This window comes from Schistocerca nitens, chromosome 3 (genome assembly GCF_023898315.1).
Source record: "Schistocerca nitens isolate TAMUIC-IGC-003100 chromosome 3, iqSchNite1.1, whole genome shotgun sequence".
Lineage (NCBI taxonomy): Eukaryota > Metazoa > Arthropoda > Insecta > Orthoptera > Acrididae > Schistocerca > Schistocerca nitens.
Window position 1 is genome coordinate 579,654,453 of NC_064616.1, and position 23,631 is coordinate 579,678,083.

Genomic DNA, 23,631 nt, shown 5'->3' on the forward strand with positions numbered 1-23,631 from the left:
TGTTACTTGAAAAACACAAAAACTATATAAAAGTATATAATTTTTACATTTAATAAATAATATTGGGTTTTATGAGAACCTGGCTGCATCTGCAACAGCAAGAACCTCAACACTGAACCATGAATGGAACTTGACCTGAGCAAAATACAATAGTTGAGTCACTATTACCAAACAACAACAATACCACAATGTCTGTGGAACAGTAAACACATCATGCACATAATTTACATGACACTAAGTTTCATCACTATAAAATAGTTTACTATAGTACTACTATGCATTATCTGTTACGTAAGAAACTGCTGAGTCTTACAACTTTCAGGCCAATGAAATGTTTCTGAAAGCTTTTCAACAAAACTTAGAAATATGAGATTTCAGTTCATTAAAAGAAAGAACATTTGGCAAGAACAAGAATATGCATCACAACTCTGTAAGAGCTATCCACACACTACAACTTTACACACCTGATACGTAACATTATTTGGTTACACTTCTGGTCCTTTGTGTTTTACACATTTGGAAAGACTGGCAACAATGTATGTACAAGCTGCTTGCAATTTTCTCCCTGGAGTTTCAGAAATACACAAACCATTTTCTTTTTTATAGCTTTGCAAAGAGTGTGTGTGTGTGTGTGTGTGTGTGTGTGTGTGTGTGAGAGAGAGAGAGAGAGAGAGAGAGAGAGAGAGAGAGAGAGAGAGAGAGAGAGAGAGACCATCACACACTTGTGAATTATGAGGATGACTGAAGAAAAAATACTAATAATTTTTAAAAGTAGGGCTTAAATAACTTTCCTTCACTTTACATGAAGTCTGTACAACTTACTTCCACCACTACATGTTGGATGAGGGAACTGAACATGAACTTATTTCGCATTGTGGTGCGTATTAGGTACTAGGCCCAAAACAAAAATAGTTCCAAGCAGTACACCACATACAAAGATATATTCACACACACACACACACACACACACACACACACAGACACAGACACAGAGAAAGCCCTATTTACATAACTGCAAGACAAGATAACATTTATCGTCTTTCAGACATCAGTAAGTATATCTAACTTGTGCTACGTCTTAAGTGTCTTTAACAATCTGCAATATGAAAATGCTAGGACTACAGTGCAAATAACCAGTAGTCCATTAGTATTACTTAATGTAATCATAATTCTACTGGAGAGTTTTTTTCTTTCTCTCTCTCTTTACATCTATGCATACAAACATTTTTAAATACAAACAAAATCATTTGTACAATTCTTTCATTAATAATATTCTAAGTTGTCATATTACAAAATGGAGTAGGGAACATTACACACTAGCCTGAGTAAACAATGAAAAAACAACAGACTATAACTGTTGGTGGATAAATAACTGAAATTAAAAATAAATGAACACAGATCTCTCCATTATACAGATTAATATCAACATTTTTGTATATGCAGAATGCATCTACAATTTCATCCACATTCTCTTTAAATGTATTACACAAAAAGAAATAATTTGCTGAAAAGTAGATACATTACGTGAGCAACATCTATACTATGAGATCACAATGTAACAGTTCATTAATAGGGAACTCCAAGGTCCCTACTTTGGCATTCGGAAAGCATCTCTTAACTCATTGACAGCCGCCTGTGCTGCAGCCTGGCCGACCGCCTGCTGCACACGATGGGGGATGGGAGGCATGCCTGTCATGGCTGTCCCCAGAATTCCCCCGCTGCCACCCCGGCTGTGCGCAGACAGCAGACAAGAACAGTTAGATCCCCCGCCCAAAGATTCTAATGACAACCAAAGTATGCTAGAATATACTTATGTAAAATGTATTCGGCATATACCCAATGTCCATACACACATTATTTATGTATTTGGAAACTCATAAACTACCCTATAACTTAATCTACAAGGATCAACTGTGAACACAGCCAGTGTAATTTTATACTTGTTTGGAAAAAGAAGAAATAAATAAAATTTGAAGTTGTGCATGTGCCAGAATAAATCCTATTTCCAACCTCATTGTTTACAGCCAGAGGGCAACTTCCCAAATAAACAACACTCCATATATGGAAGGGTCTTCTTTAACATGTGCTTATCAGCAGGGAATATTGTTAGGCAGATGTGCCGAGTTCTATACTTTATACATTTCTCTCATGGCAAATTTAGATTTGCTTTCTCTACAACATTAGCTCTAGATAAACAAACGGGTATTGGTTGAATATATTCTGGACAATTTTAGTAAGTATGTAACGGCAAAATTATGGACATAGGTATATGCTTGCCCTTTATGGGTCAAATTCAATACACATTTGCACTGAACTTTGAACGAATCCTTTGGAAGTCTGAAATGCTCAGATTCCATTGGCAGTACCATCTCCATTGTTATTAGATAAATCACTTCTAAGAAATACTAACACACATTAAAAGATTAATAAGTCACCAATGAAAATGCTACTGAAACACATGATAATATTAGCAGCATGGCTAAAATATATATGGGGCAACAAATAAATGTAACACTGTCTGGACTGGTGCACTAGAAACATTGCTACACCTGCTTCCTTAACAGTGTGTGTGGTTTACCTACAGAACTATACACTGGTGTGTGCTCTCACATTTTTACAGTATAAGTCACCCAGCTTTTCAAAATGAAATGGTCTATATTAAGTACTGAGTCATCATTAAGCTTATTAACAATACAATAACATTGTTGTTCTTTTCCCATTTAAAGTGTAATCACTAGACAACCTTTATGGATACCACTGACTAATAACTGCACAGTACAGGGGTGTATAGGTAACATTTTGAAAGTCTACAGAACTGACGTTTTACAATTTGTGTTATAATGAGACCAATCCTGACAAAATCGAGGTTAGTATTTATACAAACACATCACAGTTTGTTAACTGATTGAAGATTTGTGTCATGCAGTTATTTGCAGTTACTGCCTCCGCCTGAAAGAAAAAGGTCAGATATTGCAGAACAAGCGAGCATTTAACACACATGTACCACAATGTGAAAGACCATTTCAGCAACTTTGCATTCAATACTACAGAAACAGTTACAAATAAGCTGTTAATTAAAAACCAAACCCCAATCATTTAATCCACAAAAGCAATTTTTGTATTAGGAAAAATATAACAAAGGGACTATCCTCTTTGAAATAGCCACTACTCTCTTTTTTCAAAAGTCACCACCATTTGTACCTGATTTTTAACCAATATTAGTATGTTACACACTAGAACATTAGGGGGAGGACAAAAGATGTTAAAGTAGTAAAAACAAATTAAAATCAGAGTACATTTTAACTAAAAAAAAAGTCATTTTTTTAAAAAAACGTTTTTGTTATCCAAGTGCATAATAGACAACTCAGTTATGTAAAAGAGTAGGAAACCAACTCTTAACTGAAGCAGAAATAAAAGATTACAGGAGAAATTAGTAGTACTAGCACATTTTCATGCAGTAACATTTTATATAACTTTCAACAAATGGTAATTTTGCTGAAATGGATCTTTCAGACATAGACGAAAGGAAAACAGCGTACTAAAGGTTTCAAAATACATGTTTAAACCACTTAATTTTATACTTATGTGCAGAGATTAAAGCTACTGAAGCATTTCCAAGATACTGTCACTGTAAAAAAGTTAAGCAACCAGAAGGAATGGTTCATTTTGTATACATGCACAAAATCGGTGCAATTTCAGTTATTTGGACTGCCATACTACTATGTAGAGGCAGAAGAGTGCATTAGTGGTGTCACAATATGGTAGTATCACACATACAGTAGTAAAGCGGAATCAAGAGTTCCAGGTGGTTGGTCTATACCATGAGGATACAGAATGTGTCACACTAACACACTACTCAGCAGTAGCTTTGAGAGAACGTCCCCCCCCCCCCCCCCCTACACACACACACACACACACACACACACACACACACACACACACACACACACACACACACACACACACACACACAAGTGGATTGGTGCATGAATTACGCAACTGCCAGATGCGTTTACCATTCAAAGTGAAACAAAATGCCAAAGATCCCTTCTCCACCCCCATGGGTATCTGAGGGGTATCCAGATATACTATGGAGTTTCTCAGACATTAAACTGAAGAAAATTAATATATTGTTTGCAACATAATGTACAGACACAACACCTCTGCACCTAATATCTCCATAAAGATAATGTAATAATGAAATTACTAAATGTCATCCTGCACCATTATCAATTACAAATCCCTTTTTTATGCAGAAGCTGCCAGTACCACCTAAGAAAAGTATGCTTGAATGAATACTGTACCTGGGTATCAGGACAGCATACAGTGAAAAATCTAGGTTAAACAGTATTCTGAACAGCAGGAATACATAACTATGACAGTTTAAAGTGGCGAGGATGAGTTCTAGAATTTAAGGAAGATAGAGACCTGCAGCAAGCTTGACATTATGGTATGCAGATTCCTCAGGTCCAAACAAGTCATCCCTGATACGATTCACGAGCACTGAAGGTACACCACATCCTCAGGTCTTACATTTCACATGGAAACAACTTGGCACTTCCAATGCCTTTTTTGTTCTATGCACAGAGTACACACAATAATCAGTTACATAATGCAGTGTTTTCAGGAACTAGCCAAAGCCCTCAGTCTGTGGTATCAGATGCCATAGCAGAATAGCTGTTTGAGTTATTGCCAAGACAAAGTGCTTCCACAGACCGTACAAATACTGGACAATTGCCTTCTAATTCTTCTTAGCAAACACATACAGACTAAAAGTGGTCCTACTGGACTGGACCTATCTTAAATCAATACTACCCAATATCTTAGCAGTCTGGTGAGAATTTGTTCTTATTTAAATATTTTCATAACATCCCTCACCAATGTATATTTTTATTTCAATCCCATTACTCCTTTTAGATGCTTAACTTTCCTGTTCGTGATAGTATGCAGAGTTTCATTTCAGTGTTAAGCAACTAATTTTGTGTAATAATACACGAAATATTAAAATGAAGTACATAAAAAAAGCAGGAACAAGTATATTGCTACATCTAAATAGCCTGTGTTCAAGACACTGTAGGTGACAATGTTGTTGTTGTTGTTGTTGTTGGTGGTGGTGGTGGTGGTGTAGTACAGTGGAATCCCCAGCTCCCTATTCTTGTCAAAGCAACAAACCACTATATGACATCCTAAATGCAGTAGGTGCCTTTTCATTTATCAGTGAACTGCTTATGCCAGCTTCTGAAACAATCTAACTGACTTCACAAAACAAACTGTCCTTTACACGACAATACTTGCATCTGAAAAAACCTAAAGTTCTCCATGATCTTCTGTAGGTCCCTGTCCAGCAGTAACAACCATTAGATACACAAGGATCGACAATGGTCTTCTGATAAGCAGGAAAGTCTTCAATAGTAGGATCATTTCAGGTAATTGTATTCGTAGTTATAAGTAAAAAGAAGTCTATGCGACTAACTGCTTGGAAGTAGAACAATGCACAGATACATATTAAATTAATATTTTTTGAAAGCATCAACAGTTTGCAACATTTACAGTTCTAACCTACCAAACTTAATCCAAGACACATTATGCTACACAACAGCGCAGATACCGACAAAGTTCGAAGGGACTAGTAGTTCAGATTGAAAGATTTAGCCACATCCAGCAGAAAATTAAGTGTCTGTACTAAGATGCTACTTAAATTTCAATTTACTGTTGTATCATAAACCACAAAGTAAATGGACAAATGATGTTTAGTACGGAATATTTCTTGTTATGCTGTTCTATAGCCTCAATACATTGTATGCAATGCACACTATTTTCACAAGAGTCTATCACAGTTGCTTTTTTATGTATTTTTTTACATTTATTGCTACTGACGAATTCTTCTTGGGTTATCAGCCAAGTGGTGGCTTCGTCTTGGCGCAACGTTTCAATGTGTTCCGTATCCATCACCTTCTGGTGATGTGTCAGGATGCTGTGCTCTGCATATCTATATAGCTGCTTGGCCATCGTCCGCTTTTGTAGGCTGGCCAATCACATTCCTCCGGAAGGGGGTACCACGTCGGTGGTGGTGGGGGGGCCACAGCGCGGCCCGGCATCGAGATCTGGTGGCTATCCAATCTGTCTGCGGACGCCACTGCCTTCAGATCAGAGCGCTCCTGCCGTATTTCGCCAATTGCGGGACTGAGCTGAAAACCGCCATCCCTGTTTACTAAATTGTTGTGTAGACGTATCTCCACTGCCTCTTTGAAGATCGAGTCCCAGAAACCATTTGCGCTGCACAGCTGCTTCGTTTTTCGAAATTCGAAGGTGTGTCTCTCGATAATGCTATGTTCTGCTACAGTGGACTTGTTTGTCTGTCCTAGTCGTGTGTTCCCGGCGTGTTCAGTACAGTGCTGGGAGAGACATCGTTGTGTCTGCCTGATATATTCCATCCCACATTCACACTCAATACTGTAAATGCATCTACAACACCAGCTGGTCTTTGGTTGAGCCAAGTATATCTAACTTTTAGTGGTGTGCGAAAGATGGTAGTTATTTCGTGCTTCTTTAATATTCTTGTGATCTTGGCTGTCGGCAGTCCAGCAAATGGCAGAAACGCCACACGTTTTGCTTCATCTTCTTCTGGTTTCTCCTCCCGCCTCTTGTCTGCACTCAAGGCGCGTCTTATTTGCGTCTCAGTGTTGCCATTCTTTCGGAAGGTTTCCCGCAGATGTGCTAACTCACACGGCAAACTCTCGCTGTCACACATCGACCTGGCTCTTTGTGCAGAGGGGTTTAGTACAGAGTTATGGTTTGTGCTGGTTGGTGGCAGGTCTGAGCATTGAGATATAAGTCCGTGTGTGTCTTCTTCCTGAAGACCAAGTGTCCCAACCTACCGTCCGGATTTCTCTTGACCAAAATATCAAAGAAGGGAAGGCAGCCATTCTCTTCTACCTCCATGGAGAATTTCATGCTGACATGTATGCCATTGAGATGGTGTAGGAACTCCTGTAGTTTTTCCTTGCCATGGGGCCACACTGCAAAAGTGTTGTCTATGTATCCGTACAACACCTTTGGTTTATGGTGGCAGTGTTCAGTGCCACATCTTCAAAGTGCTCCATGTACAAGGTGGCAATACCTGGGGCCGGGGGGGAACCCCATGCAACACCATCTGTTTGCTCATAGAATTTCCTGCCACATTTAAAGTACGTTGTGATTAACACGAGACAAAAGAGTCTGAGTGTGCCCTCATCGAAGTGGTCCTTGAGTAGAGCTAAGGAATCATCCAGCACCACCTGGGTGAAAAGAGAAGTGACATCAAAGCTCAGTAGTAGATCATTCTCGTCCAGGCATAACCCTTGGAGTACTGTCAAATGGGGTGATTTCAGACGGTTTTGTTGTTATTTTGATTGTAACTTTCGTATATATTGTTAGATTAAACTGATTGTTATGGAAGTGGTAGGGTATATGTGTAACGAATAAAATATCCCAGAACCAGAATGTGTATGTGTAGGTATATTTATCTGAGGCAGTTAAATAAAGTGTCTGAAGTCCCCCCATAGATTGGGGTGATTTCGGACACGTGTTTGTTAAATCTCTGTCCAAAGTTACAGTATACAGAGGGCGAATTCGGACATTTACTGCTTTTTTTTTAAAAAAATTCGACATGCTTTTTATTTGATTTTGGTGACATTTTACACATTGATCATGTTGCTAGGTGGGAGATTTTACAGCTTTGCCTTAATATTGGAGAAAAACCTCTTAACAGTCTCTCTGTTCACTTATGCACGAGCTTGTTTAATATTTTCGCTTAAGTGAACGAAAAGATGATCTGACCGTTGTTTGAGGGATAAATGCACCCATTCTTCTCCTGGTAAATTGTTACGAATCTGATTTAATCCATTATAAATGATTTTTGAAAGCCTGCGAATGTAGAAACAATAGGTTTGTTTATTAATAAATAAATCTTCTGCTACCAGTCACGATTTTTCTTTATTTTACTTTACACACGACACGTTTCGAGAAATAATTCCCATTTTCAAGAGCGTTTTTTGTGTTTATTAAGCCATTTCTTTTGATATGTGTGTGTGTGTGTGTGTGTGTGTGTGTGTGTGTGTGTGTGTGTGTGTGGGCGCGAGCGTGCGTGCGCGCGCGCTTCATTTTGTTAACTTTTACTGCAATTTATAAGAATCAGACGAATTTTTAGTTGGGTATCAATTCTTTTTGTGAAAGTGGCGAAGTTTAGAAGAATTTGTACTTACAGTTTTCTAATGGTCCATTTGTGCAGAGTCTCACACACACTAAACATCACACACAACTTGTACACTTTACACATAGAAATATCTTATGTAAACAAAACAGTTAACAAAGATCTTCTTACAGGTAGTCCACAGAGATAACATTTTAGGTCTTCCACATATTATATGTTTTTGTACAGAGGTTATTTATCTTAACAATTTGGCTCATAAATTACTTATATTTATTATACAATTGTGCTTATTTCTATGTTTTACTATTTTTACTTAAGTATGTTATCGAAACATCTGAAGAAATTCACTGATTCACTTTCAAGTTTTTCATTTAATATTTTATTTTATCTTCACATTTTCTGCAATGTGAATATATCTCCAGTTCTTCTAGTAAATCCATTTTGTGTCCTTATATTTAGTTGGTGGAGTACTTTGACATTTTGCTCTATTTTTCCAAATGGGTGTCCTGTATTACGTATGTGTGTTGCTATTGCTGATGTAGCGTGTATGCTCTAATGTGCTCTGTGTACCTGGTGTTGAAATTTCGGCCTGTTTGTCCTACGTAGAACTTTGAGCACTCCTGGCATGTTACCTTGTATATTCCAGAGTCTGAATATGGATCATGATTACACTTTATATTATGTATTAGTTTTTGTTGTAGTTTATTAGATGTAGAAAACCCAATTTTTACTCTATGATTTTTGAAAACATATGCAATCTTCTGTGATAGATTGCCTATGTATTGGGATACTAGATATACATTTGTTTTCCTCTTTTTCTTCTGTGGTGCAGTTTGTACCTCGGTTTTTCTTCACTTTGTCTAAGATTGTCAACCATGGAAGCATTGTAACCATTGGCGACTGCAATCTTTTTCACTGAGTTTATTTCTTGTTGCATATTTTCTTGGTTCAATGGTATTTTTGTTGCCCTATGCAGCATTGACCTGTATGCTGCCTGTTTATGGATATTTGGGTGACATGAGGTTGCAGGGATTGTGGTGTCAGTCATTGTATTTTTCCTACAAATTTTGAATGTGCATGTGTTGTTGTGTCTTTTAATATTTAGTTCTAGAAAGTTGATACTTTTATTTTGCTCATGTTCCACTGTAAATTTGATATTTTCTTATTTAGATTATTGAAATGATTTAGAATGTCGGTGATGTTTTTGGTATCCCCTTTCACTAACAGCAGTGTGTCATCTACATATCTCCTATAAAATTCTATTTTCTTTAGGCAAGGTTTTTGGCTGTCAAATAATTTTTGTTCTAAGTGATTTATGTATATGTCGGCTATGGTACTGGATATACATGATCCCATTGCTAGGCCATCTGGTTGTTTATGAATGTTGTCATTAAAGGTAAAGTAGATGTACCTTAGGGTTAGCTGAAGGAATTCCATAAATTCAACAATCTCTGTGTATGAAAGTTTTTTGTGTTGCATAAGGTTCTTTTGTATTACTGTTAGAGCTTCTTGTATGGGTATGTTTGAATAAAGATTGGTGAGGTCAAGTGATATAAACTGTGCATCTTGGGGGAGTTTTCTGGTTCTTAGTTCTTTAGCTAGAGTCATGCTGTTTTTATGGAATATGTTGTTTCATATGTATAATATTTCATCAGTATGTTATTCAATATTTGTGACAGTTTGTATGCTGGGCTATTTATAGAGTTGACCACAGGATGTATCGGGTTTCCATTTTTGTGATTTTTGCCTGTGCTCTTAGGCATGGTGCTTTTGGATTCATACATGTAAGGTATTTCTTTTCACTTTGAAAAGTATCATGTATATCCAGTACCATAGCCGACATATACATAAATCACTTAGAACAAAAATTATTTGACAGCCAAAAACCTTGCCTAAAGAAAATAGAATTTTATAGGAGATATGTAGATGACACACTGCTGTTAGTGAAAGGGGATACCAGAAGCATCACCGACATTCTAAATCATTTCAATAATCTAAATAAGAAAACCAAATTTACAGTGGAACATGAGCAAAATAAAAGTATCAACTTTCTAGAACTAAATATTACAAGACACAACAACACATGCACATTCCAAATTTATAGGAAAAACACAATGACTGACACCACAATCCCTGCAACCTCATGTCACCCAAATATCCATAAACAGGCAGCATACAGGTCAATGCTGCATAGGGCAACAAAAATACCATTGAACCAAGAAAATATGCAACAAGAAATAAACACAGTGAAAAAGATTGCAGCCGCCAATGGTTACAATACTTCCATGGTTGATAATCTTAGACAAAATGAAGAAAAACCGAGGTACAAACTGCACCACAGAAGAAAAAGAGGAAAACAAATGTATATCTAGTATCCCATACATAGGCAATGTATCACAGAAGATTGCATATGTTTTCAAAAATCAGAGTAAAAATTGGGTTTTCTACATCTAATAAACTATAACAAAAACTAATACATAATATAAAGTGTAATCATGATCCATATTCAGACTCTGGAATATACAAGGTAACATGCCAGGAGTGCTCCAAGTTCTACGTAGGACAAACAGGCCGAAATTTCAGCACCAAGTACACAGAGCACATTAGAGCATACACACACAACAAACACACTACATCAGCAATAGCAACACACATACGTAATACAGGACACCCATTTGGAAAAATAGAGCAAAATGTCAAAGTACTCCACCGACTAAATATAAGGACACAAAATGGATTTACTAGAAGAAATGGAGATATATTCACATTACAGAAAATGTGAAGATGAAATAAAATATTAAATGAAAAACTTGAAAGTGAATCAGTGAATTTCTTCAGATGTTTCGATAACATACTTAAATAAAAATAGTAAAACATAGAAATAAGCACAATTGTATAATAAATATAAGTAATTTATGAGCCAAACTGTTAAGATAAATAACCTCTGTACAAAAACATATAATCTGTGGAAGACCTAAAATGTTATCTCTGTGGATTACCTGTAAGAAGATCTTTGGTAACTGTTTTGTTTACCTAAGATATTTCTGTGTGTAAAGTGTACAAGTTGTGTGTGATGTTTAGTGTGTGTGAGACTCTGCACAAATGGACCATTAGAAAACTGTAAGTACAAATTCTCCTAAATTTCGCCACTAACTTCACAAAAAGAATTGATACCCAACTAAATATTCGCCTGTTTCTTATAAATTGCAGCAAAAGTCAACAAAATGAAGAGAGAGCTAATTTTCCAAATGGGTGTCCTGTATTACGTATGTGTGTTGCTATTGCTGATGTAGTGCGTTTGTTGTGTGTGTATGCTCTAATGTGCTCTGTGTACCTGGTGCTGAAATTTCGGCCTGTTTGTCCTATGTAGAACTTGGAGAGCGCGCGCGCCCACACACACGCCCACACACACACACACACACACACACACACACACACACACACACACACACACACACACAACATCAAAAGAAATGGCTTAATACACACACACAAAACGCACTTGAAAATGGGAATTATTTCTCGAAACGTGTCGTGCGAAAAGTAAAATAAAGAAAAATTGTGACTGGTAGCAGAAGATTTATTTATTATAAAACAAACCTATTAATTATTACGAAATTTCTTCTCTTTTTGGCCAGATTTACCAAGGTAGCTTTTAACTAAATATCTAATATCTAATTTAGTGAAGGGAAATCCCCAATGTGTAGCCCTCAAGATACCTTGCTTCAACATTTCTTCTTCTTCATTTAGCACTGGCTGTCGTCCCATTTTTTTCAGATGTGATACCTGCACTTTATTTTGTAGGGTTGATTTAGGTATACCATATAAATCACATGCTTTTCTGTATGATTATTTACCACTCTGAATATCACGAACAGCTTTATCTAAAAGTTCCGGGTCACAATTACACTGTACTGTAGCACCTCTCCTGCTCTTATACGTTCTCGGCATTGTCCGAAATCACCCCACACAGTACAGTTTTACAAAAACCATCGTTATTTTATAACCTTGCACGAGAAACTCAACAAACTTGTACAGAAATTGTCTCGATGCTGTTAGCTACTGAGCGAATCGACAATTACGGTTACAATATATTCCTGCTTGGCGCAACAATAGAAAGTTTCCACTTTACGATAATGCATGGATTTTTAACACAGACTGTTCCTCAATTATTCACCCAGGGAAACAATTGACGCAAAATAAAAGTTGTGGAAAGCACTAAATGCAATCTTGCGAATAAAATAAATGGCGCAAGGACGTTAAAATGAGTACCTCTGTTTCTATGCAGTGGCACAGAGCAAATAAGCCATACTGTCCGAATTCGCCCCAGTGTCCGGAATCACCCCGTTTTACGGTCGAGTTCCTGACACGGTGAGTGCAGTGACACCCGAGTAGTTTTAACAGCTGTGCTAGGTGCTTGGCTACACCATACGTCTGAGAATTTATGGTGTTCAATATAGGACGTAGTGGGACATTCTCCTTAAGGATCTTCGGAAGGCCATACAGTCGCGGTGGAGCCCATGCTCGTGGGTAAAGCTTCCTGATGGTGTTTCTGTCAAGCCCTGAGCAGTTGAGAAGATCTATGGTCTTGCGCATAACAGAAGCAGTCACGTCTTTCCCTACTTCTTTGTTTGCTGGATCTTGTAGTAAGGTGTCGATCTTCTGACTTCAGTATGACTGTCACGTTCCCTCTGTCTGCTGCTAAGAGCACTATATCCTCGTCATCATGAAGGTTCAACAGTGCCTTGCGCTCTTCTGCCGTAATGTTGTTCTTCGGCATTCTTGCTTTCTCGAGTACCCTGCTTGTCTCCCTACTCACTTCCTTGGCTGCTCTCAGCGGGAGTCTACGTATGGCTTGCTCAACGTCGCTGTTGATGTCACGTCTTGGTAACGTTCTTGGAATTGGAACGAAGTTCAGGCCTTTCGACAGCATGGAGATTGTTGGCTCATCCAGTGCTCTCTCTGTCAGGTTGATGACTGTCTTAATATTGCTGGCTTTCTCCTCCTGTTGACGGCCGCCCGGAAGTCTGAGGAATTTCTCGCAGTTTGTTGGTGGCCTTCTTCTTGTAGAGCTCACTGCTTGTGCACGTGTTACCGTCCATCCACTCCCAGGTGTGTGCTGGGAGAGTGGAAGCTAGGTACAGGTGGTGAGTGAGCAAAGTCTTGGCGTTCTTGTCGAGTTCCATTCTGGTAACACGTGTGTGTTTCCAAACCAAGGCTGAACCAGCCTGTCATAATATGTATTTTTTTCCTCGCTGTGTTGGCAGGATGCCACAAGTTCACAAACTGCGGCACCCCTTCCTTATCACAACACCTTAGCAAGAAGGCTGCAGAGCAGCTTTCCCTTCTTGGTTCGTAGCTTCTGCAGCATCTTGTAGCTGCGCTGGACATACTCTCCGTAGAGGTGTGATATATGCGATTGCAGTCTTTCTCGGCATATTCCAATCATGAATTCTTCACAGGTTATCAGCTGAGTGGTGTCGTCGTCTCGTCGCAACATTTCTACCAGTTTCGTACCAATCATCATCTTCTGGCGAAGTGTCGGGATGCCGTGTTCTGCAACCAGGAGACGACGAAGCAAAACATGTGACATTTCTGCTGTTTGTTGGACCGCCCCAGCCAAGATCGCAAGAATATTAAAGCATGAAATAACGACCATCTTTCGCGCACCGCAAAAAGTTAATGATATACTTGGCTCAACCGAAGACCAGCTGGGGTTGCAGACGCTGGGCATTTACAGTATTGAGTGTGAATGTGGGATGGAATATATCAGGCAGACACAATGATGTACCTCCCAGCGCGGTACTGAACACATCAGGAACGTACGACTAGAACAGACAAACAAGTCCAAAGTAGCAGAACATAGCATTATTGAGGGACACACCTTTGAATTCGAAAAGACGAAGAAGCTGTGCAGTGCCAATGGTTTCTGTGACTATCTTCAAAGAGGCAGTAGAGATACATCTGCACAACAATTTAGTAAACAGGGACAGTGGTTTTCAGCTCAGTGCAGTGTAGAATCCCACAATTTACAAAATATGTCAGGAATGCTCCGATCTGAAAGCAGCGGCATCTGCAGACAGATTGGATAGCCACCAGATCTCAACGCCGGACCGTGCTGTGGGCCCCCACCACCACTGACGCGGTACCCCCTTCTGGAGGAAGGTGATTGGCCGGCCTACAGAAGCAGACGATGGACAACCAGCTATATAGATATGCAGAACACAGCATCGTGACACTTCGCCAGAAGATGATGGGCACGAAACTCGTTGAAACATTGCGACAAGATGATGCCACCAATCGGCTGATAACCCGAGAAAAATTCATGATTGGAATACGCTGATAAAGACCGCAATCACATTTACTGCTACTGTTTTTGATCACAGCTCTATTCAGGTGGTAACTAGAGATAATAAAGCTAATAATATAATTTTTTACTTGAGCTATAAGATCATAAATGCTATTTCTTAAATATTTATGTACTATGTTTTATTATATTTGTGCACGGCTGTTACATTATTGATTAGTGTGAGAGATCTATTTTGCTATTAAATTTGTATCTTAGAAGAAATAAATGTATATCATGTGTCAAATTTAGGATTGCCTTTTGTTCTGATAGCAATTTTGTTGAAGTGCTCAATGTAATTTTTATTTTTTAGTTCTCTTTGTTCATTTAAGATGTTATTCAGATTTTTTGCCAAATGTGTGCAACTTCCAATATTCTCCAAAATGCTCATTTAGCTGCCTTTTTCAGATCTATGAAGAATGGGAAGATTAGCACTTATGTTTACTGTTGAGCACCTATTTTCTCGAAAATGCATACTAAATGTGGAGAGGTTTTTATGCTTTTAGTTAAATGTTTTTTTGCATCTTGTAGTACATTTTCGTCCTTTTTTTTAATGTAGAACACGTCACAGTCAATGAATTTAATTTTATACATTCTTGATTGGTTGTATTTTTGAGCTGTGTGTACAGCTACACACACACACACACACACACACACACACACACACACACACACAAAACGACCACTGAGTCTCCATACGCTCCGGCCAGACATAGTGGTCATTTCTATGAGGTGTACTTGCTTGTGTGAATACGTGTGAAATTTTCTTTTCTGAAGAAGGATTTTGCCGAAAGCTTACACGTAGCAGTCTTTACATCGTGCCTGCCTGCAACTCAACATGACCAAATATGATATTTTTATGTACACATACATAGACATATGTGCTGGAGTGTGTCTAGGTACCAGCTGAAAATGAGCTATGCTCAAAACTATAAAGAAGCAATTCCATTCTACTTTTTAACACCTCATAATTTTTACAAAATAGTAAGTGTTGGAAGGGTAATTTAGCCCTATGGCTTTTTTTGGCTCAATACGAACCAAAAATGAATTTGTTCTTACATTACTCTTCAAAATTTAAATGGTATTGCTCCAAACTTTATGACTGTTTTTCTCCACATTCTAAATATCTTAAAGCTAAAAAAATACAACTTTTCTTCCTCTCGCAAAAACTTAATTTGTTACACTTTTACTCCTCAAGAAGTCAGCTGACCATGACAAGGCGGGGGGGGGGGGGGGGGGGGGGGATTACAAATATTGTAGTCAAGTTTCATTTCTACATGCCTGAGGTACAAGCAGAACTTTTTTTTGACAAAGTAAATATCTCCTTCCTTACTGTTGAAATGTTATGCAACAATGCAAGTCACTGACTGCATTTAAATTATCCTAGTACATTATCGCTAACAGTTACATTTTATCAACTGTTGTGTGCAGATGCAGTTCATGTACCTATCTTAGTTATTTTTATGTGGGTATCATGAAAAAATGAGTTCTTTCCATTGAGCAATAGGGAGCATTAGTAAATCATCTGACTGCAAGGAGAATATTTCTGAAGAAGAAAATCACATTAGTGATGACACCATTCATCCTCCATCTGCTTCAGATGCTATCATCAGAGTAAGTGATACAAAATCATCTTTTTAAGTTGTGATGAACAATTATATTCACATTATTGTGGTGCAAATGACTAACATTGAGGGTGGAGAATTTTTAGGGTTAGCTGTAAAGCATTAGATGAAATTACACTTCAAGCCTATACTGACCTGTTATTAATGGCTGGTGTGTCTAAATCATATAGTAAATCAACCATCAGTGTGTGGGATCCAGAAACAGGTAGAGCCATCTTTCCTGCTGTAATGTCGCTGACATGGTTCTGTTGCATCTCACGTGTGTTACATTTCAATAACAAGTTTGAACGAAGAGCACAAAAAGTAAACGACAAGTTGGCACCTATATAAGAGTTCTGTGGCATAAGTGGGTGGAAATAGTTTCAAAACCACATAGTCCTAGTACAAATGTAAATGCAGATGAACAACTGCTGGATTTCCAAGGATGTCTGCAATTTTTTTAATGGTACTCTGTAATTTTTCTTGACTGCATGGTTCCAGTTTATCATTATTTGATCCTCTGCTCTAAGACAGCTATGGATTGTAGTAATGGAGGGCATCACTCTACTTGACAACTACACTGGCTTTCCAAACTGGAAACACTCTTTTTTTCAAGTAGCTCCTTGTTTGTCCTTCCAACTCTAAGTGGATTCCATACCAGTTCTCCTATCAATAAAAATTCCTCGACAGAGGACTGAAACCACAACTTTCATGAGGCAGTCGCACACACGGACCGCTCAACCATGACTGTGGACTAAGTAGCATTCTACAAGATCTACCTCGAATCTTCATACAAGTATTTATTTACTGCTGTATTCTGCCTGAAGTATTAGATTTGCAATGACATGCAAAATTTAATAACAAATCAATTTAAAATTTTTCTAAGATAACAAAACTTGTGAAAGGGCTTAATTTGTGAAGTGCATGGCCAGTTCTTAACAAATTTATCAAATGTATATACATATCTAAGCTGATCAAATGTCTAAATGCATCGAAAAAATGTAAAGTTTTGACAACTTATGATCACCAGTTTTCCCTGAGCTCTGTTTCTATAACTGACATCACTGCACATTGCTTTATGAATGAGGAGAGTAATCTGCATTCAATACAATAATTGCCTCAAAAGTATGTGAATGTTTTAGAAGGCAAGTTGATTAAGGAAATTTATTATATAGAAGCATAAAGTGTACTCTAAGTCTGTAGCCTACTGCCATGAAAAATATAGCTCTACAGTTCTATAGAACAATTTCACATCCCTTTCAGAGAACAGAATCACAATATGGAATGAGACTCATCCAACCAGGCAACATGTTTCCAGTCACCAACAGTCCAATGTCGGTGTTGACAAGCCCAAGTGAGGTGTAAAGCTTTGTATCATGCGGTCATCAAGGATACACGACTGGGGCTTTGGCTCCGAAAGCTCATATCGATTATGTTTCATTGAATGGCTTGCACACTGACACTTGTTGATGGCCCAACACTGAAATCTGCAGCAATTTGTGGAAGGGTTGCACTTCTGCCACACTGAACAATCCTCTTCAGTTGTCATTGGTCCTGTTCTTGCAGTATCCTTTTCTGGCCGCAGCAATGTCCGAGAGGTGATGTTTTACTGGATTCCTGATATCCACAGTACACTCTTGGAATGGTTGTTCAGGAAAATCCCCACTTTATTGTTACCTTGGAGATGCTGTGTCCCATTGCTTGTGCGCCGACTATAGCACCATGTTCAAACTGACTTAAATCTTGATAGCCTGCCATTGTAGCAGCAGTAGCTAATCTAACATCTGTGTCAGACACTTGTTGTCATATAGGCTATGACCACAGCCCTGTATTCTGCCTGTTAACATATCTCTGTATTTGAATACACATGCCTATATCAGTTTCTCTGGCACTTCAGAGTGCATTCACTACAGCATCTCTTACAGTTAAATGAGAATCCAACATCCATTTATTTTACACACATTTACACTGCCTTCATTCAAAATGTTCCCTGACAATGAGAATCCCATTTTTAGACCTGTATTGCCACGCAAAAGTGCAAGTGCATCCTTCACAATTATTTTAATGGTAGGGTATTTCTTTTCTTCAGAGGTATATAAATCTTCTCAAAAAACTGACTCAATACATGTCCACTGGGTTCTTGTCATTAAGTGATTTTTCTTCTTCTACCACCAATAGTTTCCATTCATCAACTAGTGCATGTTCACTGTACTAAACTGGAAGAACTGCACCTATTTCACTATGCTTTTGTATGATCCTTGTCTTAATTTCTTTGCAGGATCCAAACATCAAAGATACCACAACACAGGTTTAACCAAAGAGGACTTTTCTAATGTATGTGTACAAGCACGCACACACACAGTGCTTTCTAGCTTACATGGAAATATAGCATCTTTCTTATGTGGTTAGCTTCTTGATATATTCACTTTCTCTATTGTCAAACATATGTTTTTCAACAACAAGTAATACTTATTACAAAATGCTTCCAGACTCAGTGGAGCATCACTAACACAAAATCAATTCACGAGTACTCTGATGAGATTTATCAGCTATTTATATGTTAGATGCATTAAAGGATCTCTTTCTGGAAGAAACCAGTGAATATTTCAAGTATGAGCACTTGGATGAGGGAGCATAATTTCTGCTTTGATTGTTTTGTCTTATAACAGATTAACAATATTCTTGTATTTCAAAGAACTTAACTTGCTTTTGTGCTGGAGTATGAATTGAAGAAAGCATTTTTTCAACAGTTGACCAATGTTGTAAAAAGACTCTCACCAGCTGGTGTGATTGTCTCCTAACTAGAGGAAATGTGTTTCAAAATAGGATAACCTACATGTTTCATATCCTATTGTATTTTTCAACATCTTCCTAATGAGATGTTTGGCCATAGAGAAAATTGGAGAAACGAGATCATGTCTGAAGCGTTTTCAACAAAATCTTTTAACCCTTTTTGGAATGCATTATGGATGAGGTGTATGTTACATGTGCCAACATCAATCAACTTTTTTTTCCTAACAGGATCAAAGACTTACTCTTCAGATGATTCACAGTTTTGTAAACATTGGATCCATCATCAATTGCTTTCAATGAGGAAGCTTATCCATCGCTTCATTTAACTTGGAATAAATATCACTAACAATGGCGGCTTTACCAATGAAGAAAGTCTCTAGATGTCTTGTCCTCATCATTTGTTTAGAATCAGACCCAGTAATTCAATTATAGTTTGAAGCTGTGTTCACAGTTTCATTGAAACTTAAGAGAGAAATGTGCTGCTCCAATATCATCCACCAACTGCTTTTCAAAAATAAAGATTGGCATCACGTACTGAACACCTTTCCTTGAAAGGGTGAACTCTGAAGGAACACTTCCAGGAAACATTGCCTCAAAAGTTTGTTTGACATCTTCACAAGCTCGCTGAACAGCAAAGTTCCCTCCAATCAGTTTGAAACACCAGATTAACTCTGCCCTTGAAGCAGCTTGTCTAGCAGAATAAAGATTAATTGATGGTGTAGCTCCAATATGAAATTACACTATCACTGATACAGCCACAATGAGCTGATGGCAAATGTAGTTGTGAAGAAATCAGTTTCACTTTACATCATTCGCTGTGCTTCCATGTAGAAGCATGCTGCTTGATAGCAATAAAGACAGTAGTAATTTATGTCAACTTTAAAAAAGCATCAGACTCAATTGACAAACTTTATTTAGGGTTTTAGAGGAATTCGGAATTGATAGAAACCTAACTGACACCGTCTCAAAAGTTAAGTTTTTTGGAGAAATCTGAGTACTTTGAAATAGACAGAGGTCAGGCAAAGATACAGATTATCCCAAATACTCCCCAATATCACCCAGGAGAAAATAACGAAAAGCTGGGAAGTTGCTCTGCAGCAGGATGGAAGAAATGGAATACACCTTGGAGAAAAAAGGGAACGACTTTGAAATCAGGTATTTTTAAGCACAAAGAAAACAGTTAAAAGACGGTCCATACCTCACATTTCCTAGGAGGGGAGAAAGAAAAGCTGTGACAGAATGAAGAGTGTCTGGGAAGAGGAAAAAAAATGAAAAGCCAAGTCTCATGTTCTCAGACCAAAATTAAAATTACAATCTAAAACGCTCCAATCTGAAAAATACTGACCATTTTCCTGTGTTTGAGGTTTTACACAACTCTTCACAATTGAAATCAAACAATGGAAAGTCCAAGTCAGAATATTAACAATTATGAAAGGACCAAGCTGGGCCAAAGCAGCTGGAGATAGCAGTCACATGTGCATGAAGTGTGCCTGCTTCTCTCTCTCTCTCTCTCTCTCTCTCTGTGTGTGTGTGTGTGTGTGTGTGTGTGTGTGTGTGTGTTTCCCCCTTTCTTTCCTGAAGACACCTTTGGATGAAAGCTCAGTGTTTGTCTTTTCATTGCGCCTGTCTGTAACTCAATGTGTCATCTTTTCACAGTTGCTTTGTTTTCATGAAACTGATCGATACCAACGCATCTAGCACATACAGAATACTAAATCTGAATTTAGGGCAATGCCCCTACATAGTTTCATCATCAGAAATGAATGAGGAGAATGAACTACTCAGTCGTCTACTTGCTTTTACCAAGTTTTCTACACACACGAACTTTCCTTCCTTTGCTTTTTTTTCCTTCCCCAGTCCTTATAACCCGCATAGGCACTGGACCAAACAAGTATGGAAGCTGCATTGAAGAGTTGAGACTTTAGTTGCTTTGCTGTCACAAAAGATTCCTCTTCTACCCATTTACATGGGTGGTAGTTCACATAAACAGTGAAACAACCTGTTATGATATGATTGAACCGAATTTCTATCTGAGCAGTATATGTTTAATGGTGTCACTCAACAAATACAAGAACATGTATGCTGAAAAGTAATGTCCCCAAACTTTTTATTTTGTTCTCAGTATTGGTTGAGGTATGACATGTTGTATATTTACTCAGTCAACTTTCCTGTTTTGTTGACACAAGTTGCAACCCTCAGGGTTCCGAATTTTAGTGTGTAACATGGCAGTGTGTAATGTAACTATCAGTGCATGAGAAACAGCATGCTGTAATTGAGTTTCTGCCCGCAACTGAAATCAATAGAAGAATGAAAGCTATACATGGTGATCATTCTATTGACATCAGTAGCCTGAAACATTTGGTTGTTTATGCTCTTACTGAAAGAAATGGTGGTACTAATCTCAACATGTGAGACATCCGATTTTCATCTGTTTCCAAAATGGAAAGCACGCCTTCAAGAACTTCACTTTGATAGTGATGAAGCAGTGTAAGCAGAAGTGAGGTTGTAGCTCCATCAATAAAGTCAAACATTCTACAGATACAGTAGCAACAAACTAGTCTCTCGTTGGAAGAAATGTGTTTGTCACCAGGGTGACTATGTTGACAAATAAATATGTAGACATGACCGATAATGATGAGGAAAGTTAATAATGTTTGTTTTATTTAAAAAGCTTCACGAGTTTTTAGACAGAAAAATTGAAGGCATTACTTTACAGCAGATCCTTGTAGTTAACATTCAATTACTTACAAATGATCAGGAGACTTTCATGCTCTCAGTGCTATCACCAAAGTCATTTATGTTCAATGTTCTAACAGAAATCGTCCAATTCATTTCCAAGCCATATCTGATCATAATTTTTATGTACACTCTTCACATTTTAAACCTGTACTGATGTTTCCACAATTACTTGACTTTTTATCGATGACACACGCTATCTTCCCTGGCGAAGAGTGAACTTTTGATACATAACATAAAAAATTGACTTGAATTTTACATTGCCTCTTAGGTTTCTGCTCTTTTGAAATGGTATACCTTTGTCTTCCCAAATCGCCCAGTCATATAAGGATGGACCTAGGTGTAACACAAAACCTAAACCACACTACATCTTTACATTTTTCACAAACACAAAACTTGCCAAAGGTGCAACTCAAAGTATTGGAAACACAACCTTAAAACTGCTTTGTTGCAGCTGCATACTGTGAAGACAAGATTAGACTTTTAGCAGTTAGATGTGGCTTATAACAATGGGACACCGTTTAGATGTGATGCACCATAAAAAGATATGCAATTCTCTATCCGGAGAAGTTTACCAAATAGCAGATTTTGACTATGGAATACAGCAATTAGCCTAAGACACCCACATGACTACACTAAACATGTTCTGTTACTCTAACGAATACGTAAAGCAATAAAATCAGTTCCACAACCAAGACTGTTGGTTTCACCATGGTTAATAGGTACTCATAGTTCTGTGCACATAATTTCAAATACTATGTTCTACACTCACTTCTCTATTATATAAGTCACCTGATGGTGCGTTGTGGAGGGTGCTTCATACACCACTATCATTCTCCTCCCCCCCCCCCACCCCCACCCTTTCCTCCTTCGATTCACAACAATATGCAAGAAGATCGGATAAATCTCTCTGTCGAAGGAAGTGACATGTTTGTCTCTTTTAGCTCTTGGAACTTTAACACAACATTCCCATGATGTACAACTTGTCTACTACTGGTGCTAGACGAGTATGTTCTTGATGTTCTCATACTGTCACTCTTAAAATGAACGCTACCTTGTGTATTAATTCTACCTAGCACATACACCGATCTGATGAGAAATATTCTTACAGTACTCGAGACCAATGGTAACATTATTAACGTACTTTTACATGTTTAAAAAATACTTCAATGAAATGACTAAACTCCAGAAGTAATGACAATTCAACGAATTACCTTTTTACAATGTACTTCGAAGTTTTGTATTCCAACTCAAACAAATGTTAATTTACTCCCTGATTTACCATTTCAGTGATGGAGCTGCAGGTTTTTGCATTAAAACTTCTTGAGTAATGTAACTATCACAGTGATTGATGAAGGTATACATGCCCCAAGATATTTCAGTACAATTACTCAGAAGAAAGAAAAAATCTAGAATACTTGGGGGATTTGTACTTTATGATGAGATATTAAGCCTTTAAATTCACCAAATGAAAGTAATTCTCTACACTGCAGGTTGCAGGCTGTAGATTATCTTCACACTTCTGTCTTAATACATTCAGCGAACCTCAGATGTCTACTTTCAAACGGTACTTTCATAAATACGAAAATATGGTGAAACACATTGTATTCATTCATTTTGTTACAGAATGGATCATTCTAATAGTAGTAATCTGCACTGAATTGGAATGAAGACTTTGTAAGACATTCAGTGGTTTATCCATACACAACAGGAAAAATGGCAATGGTTTACCTCTAAACACTGTCATGAAGGAATAGGTAATGGAAATGTATTACTATGCATTAAGAGGAAATAATCATTCTTATGTTGGTACAAGTAAAATTAAACAGACAAATACTGTTCTCAGGAAATGAACTGTAGTGTATACTACCAAGAAAGTATAAAAAACATGCACCAATTTTTAACAACAACAACAATTCAATACCACTGATGCTGCATGGATGAATCGCATGTGACTGAGG

At 37.8% G+C, this 23,631-nt stretch overlaps 1 protein-coding gene across 4 annotated transcripts in view; it reads right to left on the bottom strand.

Annotated features, from left to right (window-relative positions):
- Nucleotides 1-623: 623 nt before the first annotated feature.
- The window catches only part of LOC126248490 (dynamin), a 117,730-nt gene continuing 94,722 nt past the window's right edge, over nucleotides 624-23,631 (bottom strand). For all 4 annotated transcript variants that reach the window (XM_049949517.1, XM_049949521.1, XM_049949519.1 and 1 more), the window contains one exon: nucleotides 624-1,730. In XM_049949517.1, the coding sequence (XP_049805474.1) occupies nucleotides 1,589-1,730 (142 nt within the window). In that variant the 3' untranslated portion in view covers nucleotides 624-1,588. The remainder of the gene's footprint in view (nucleotides 1,731-23,631) is intronic.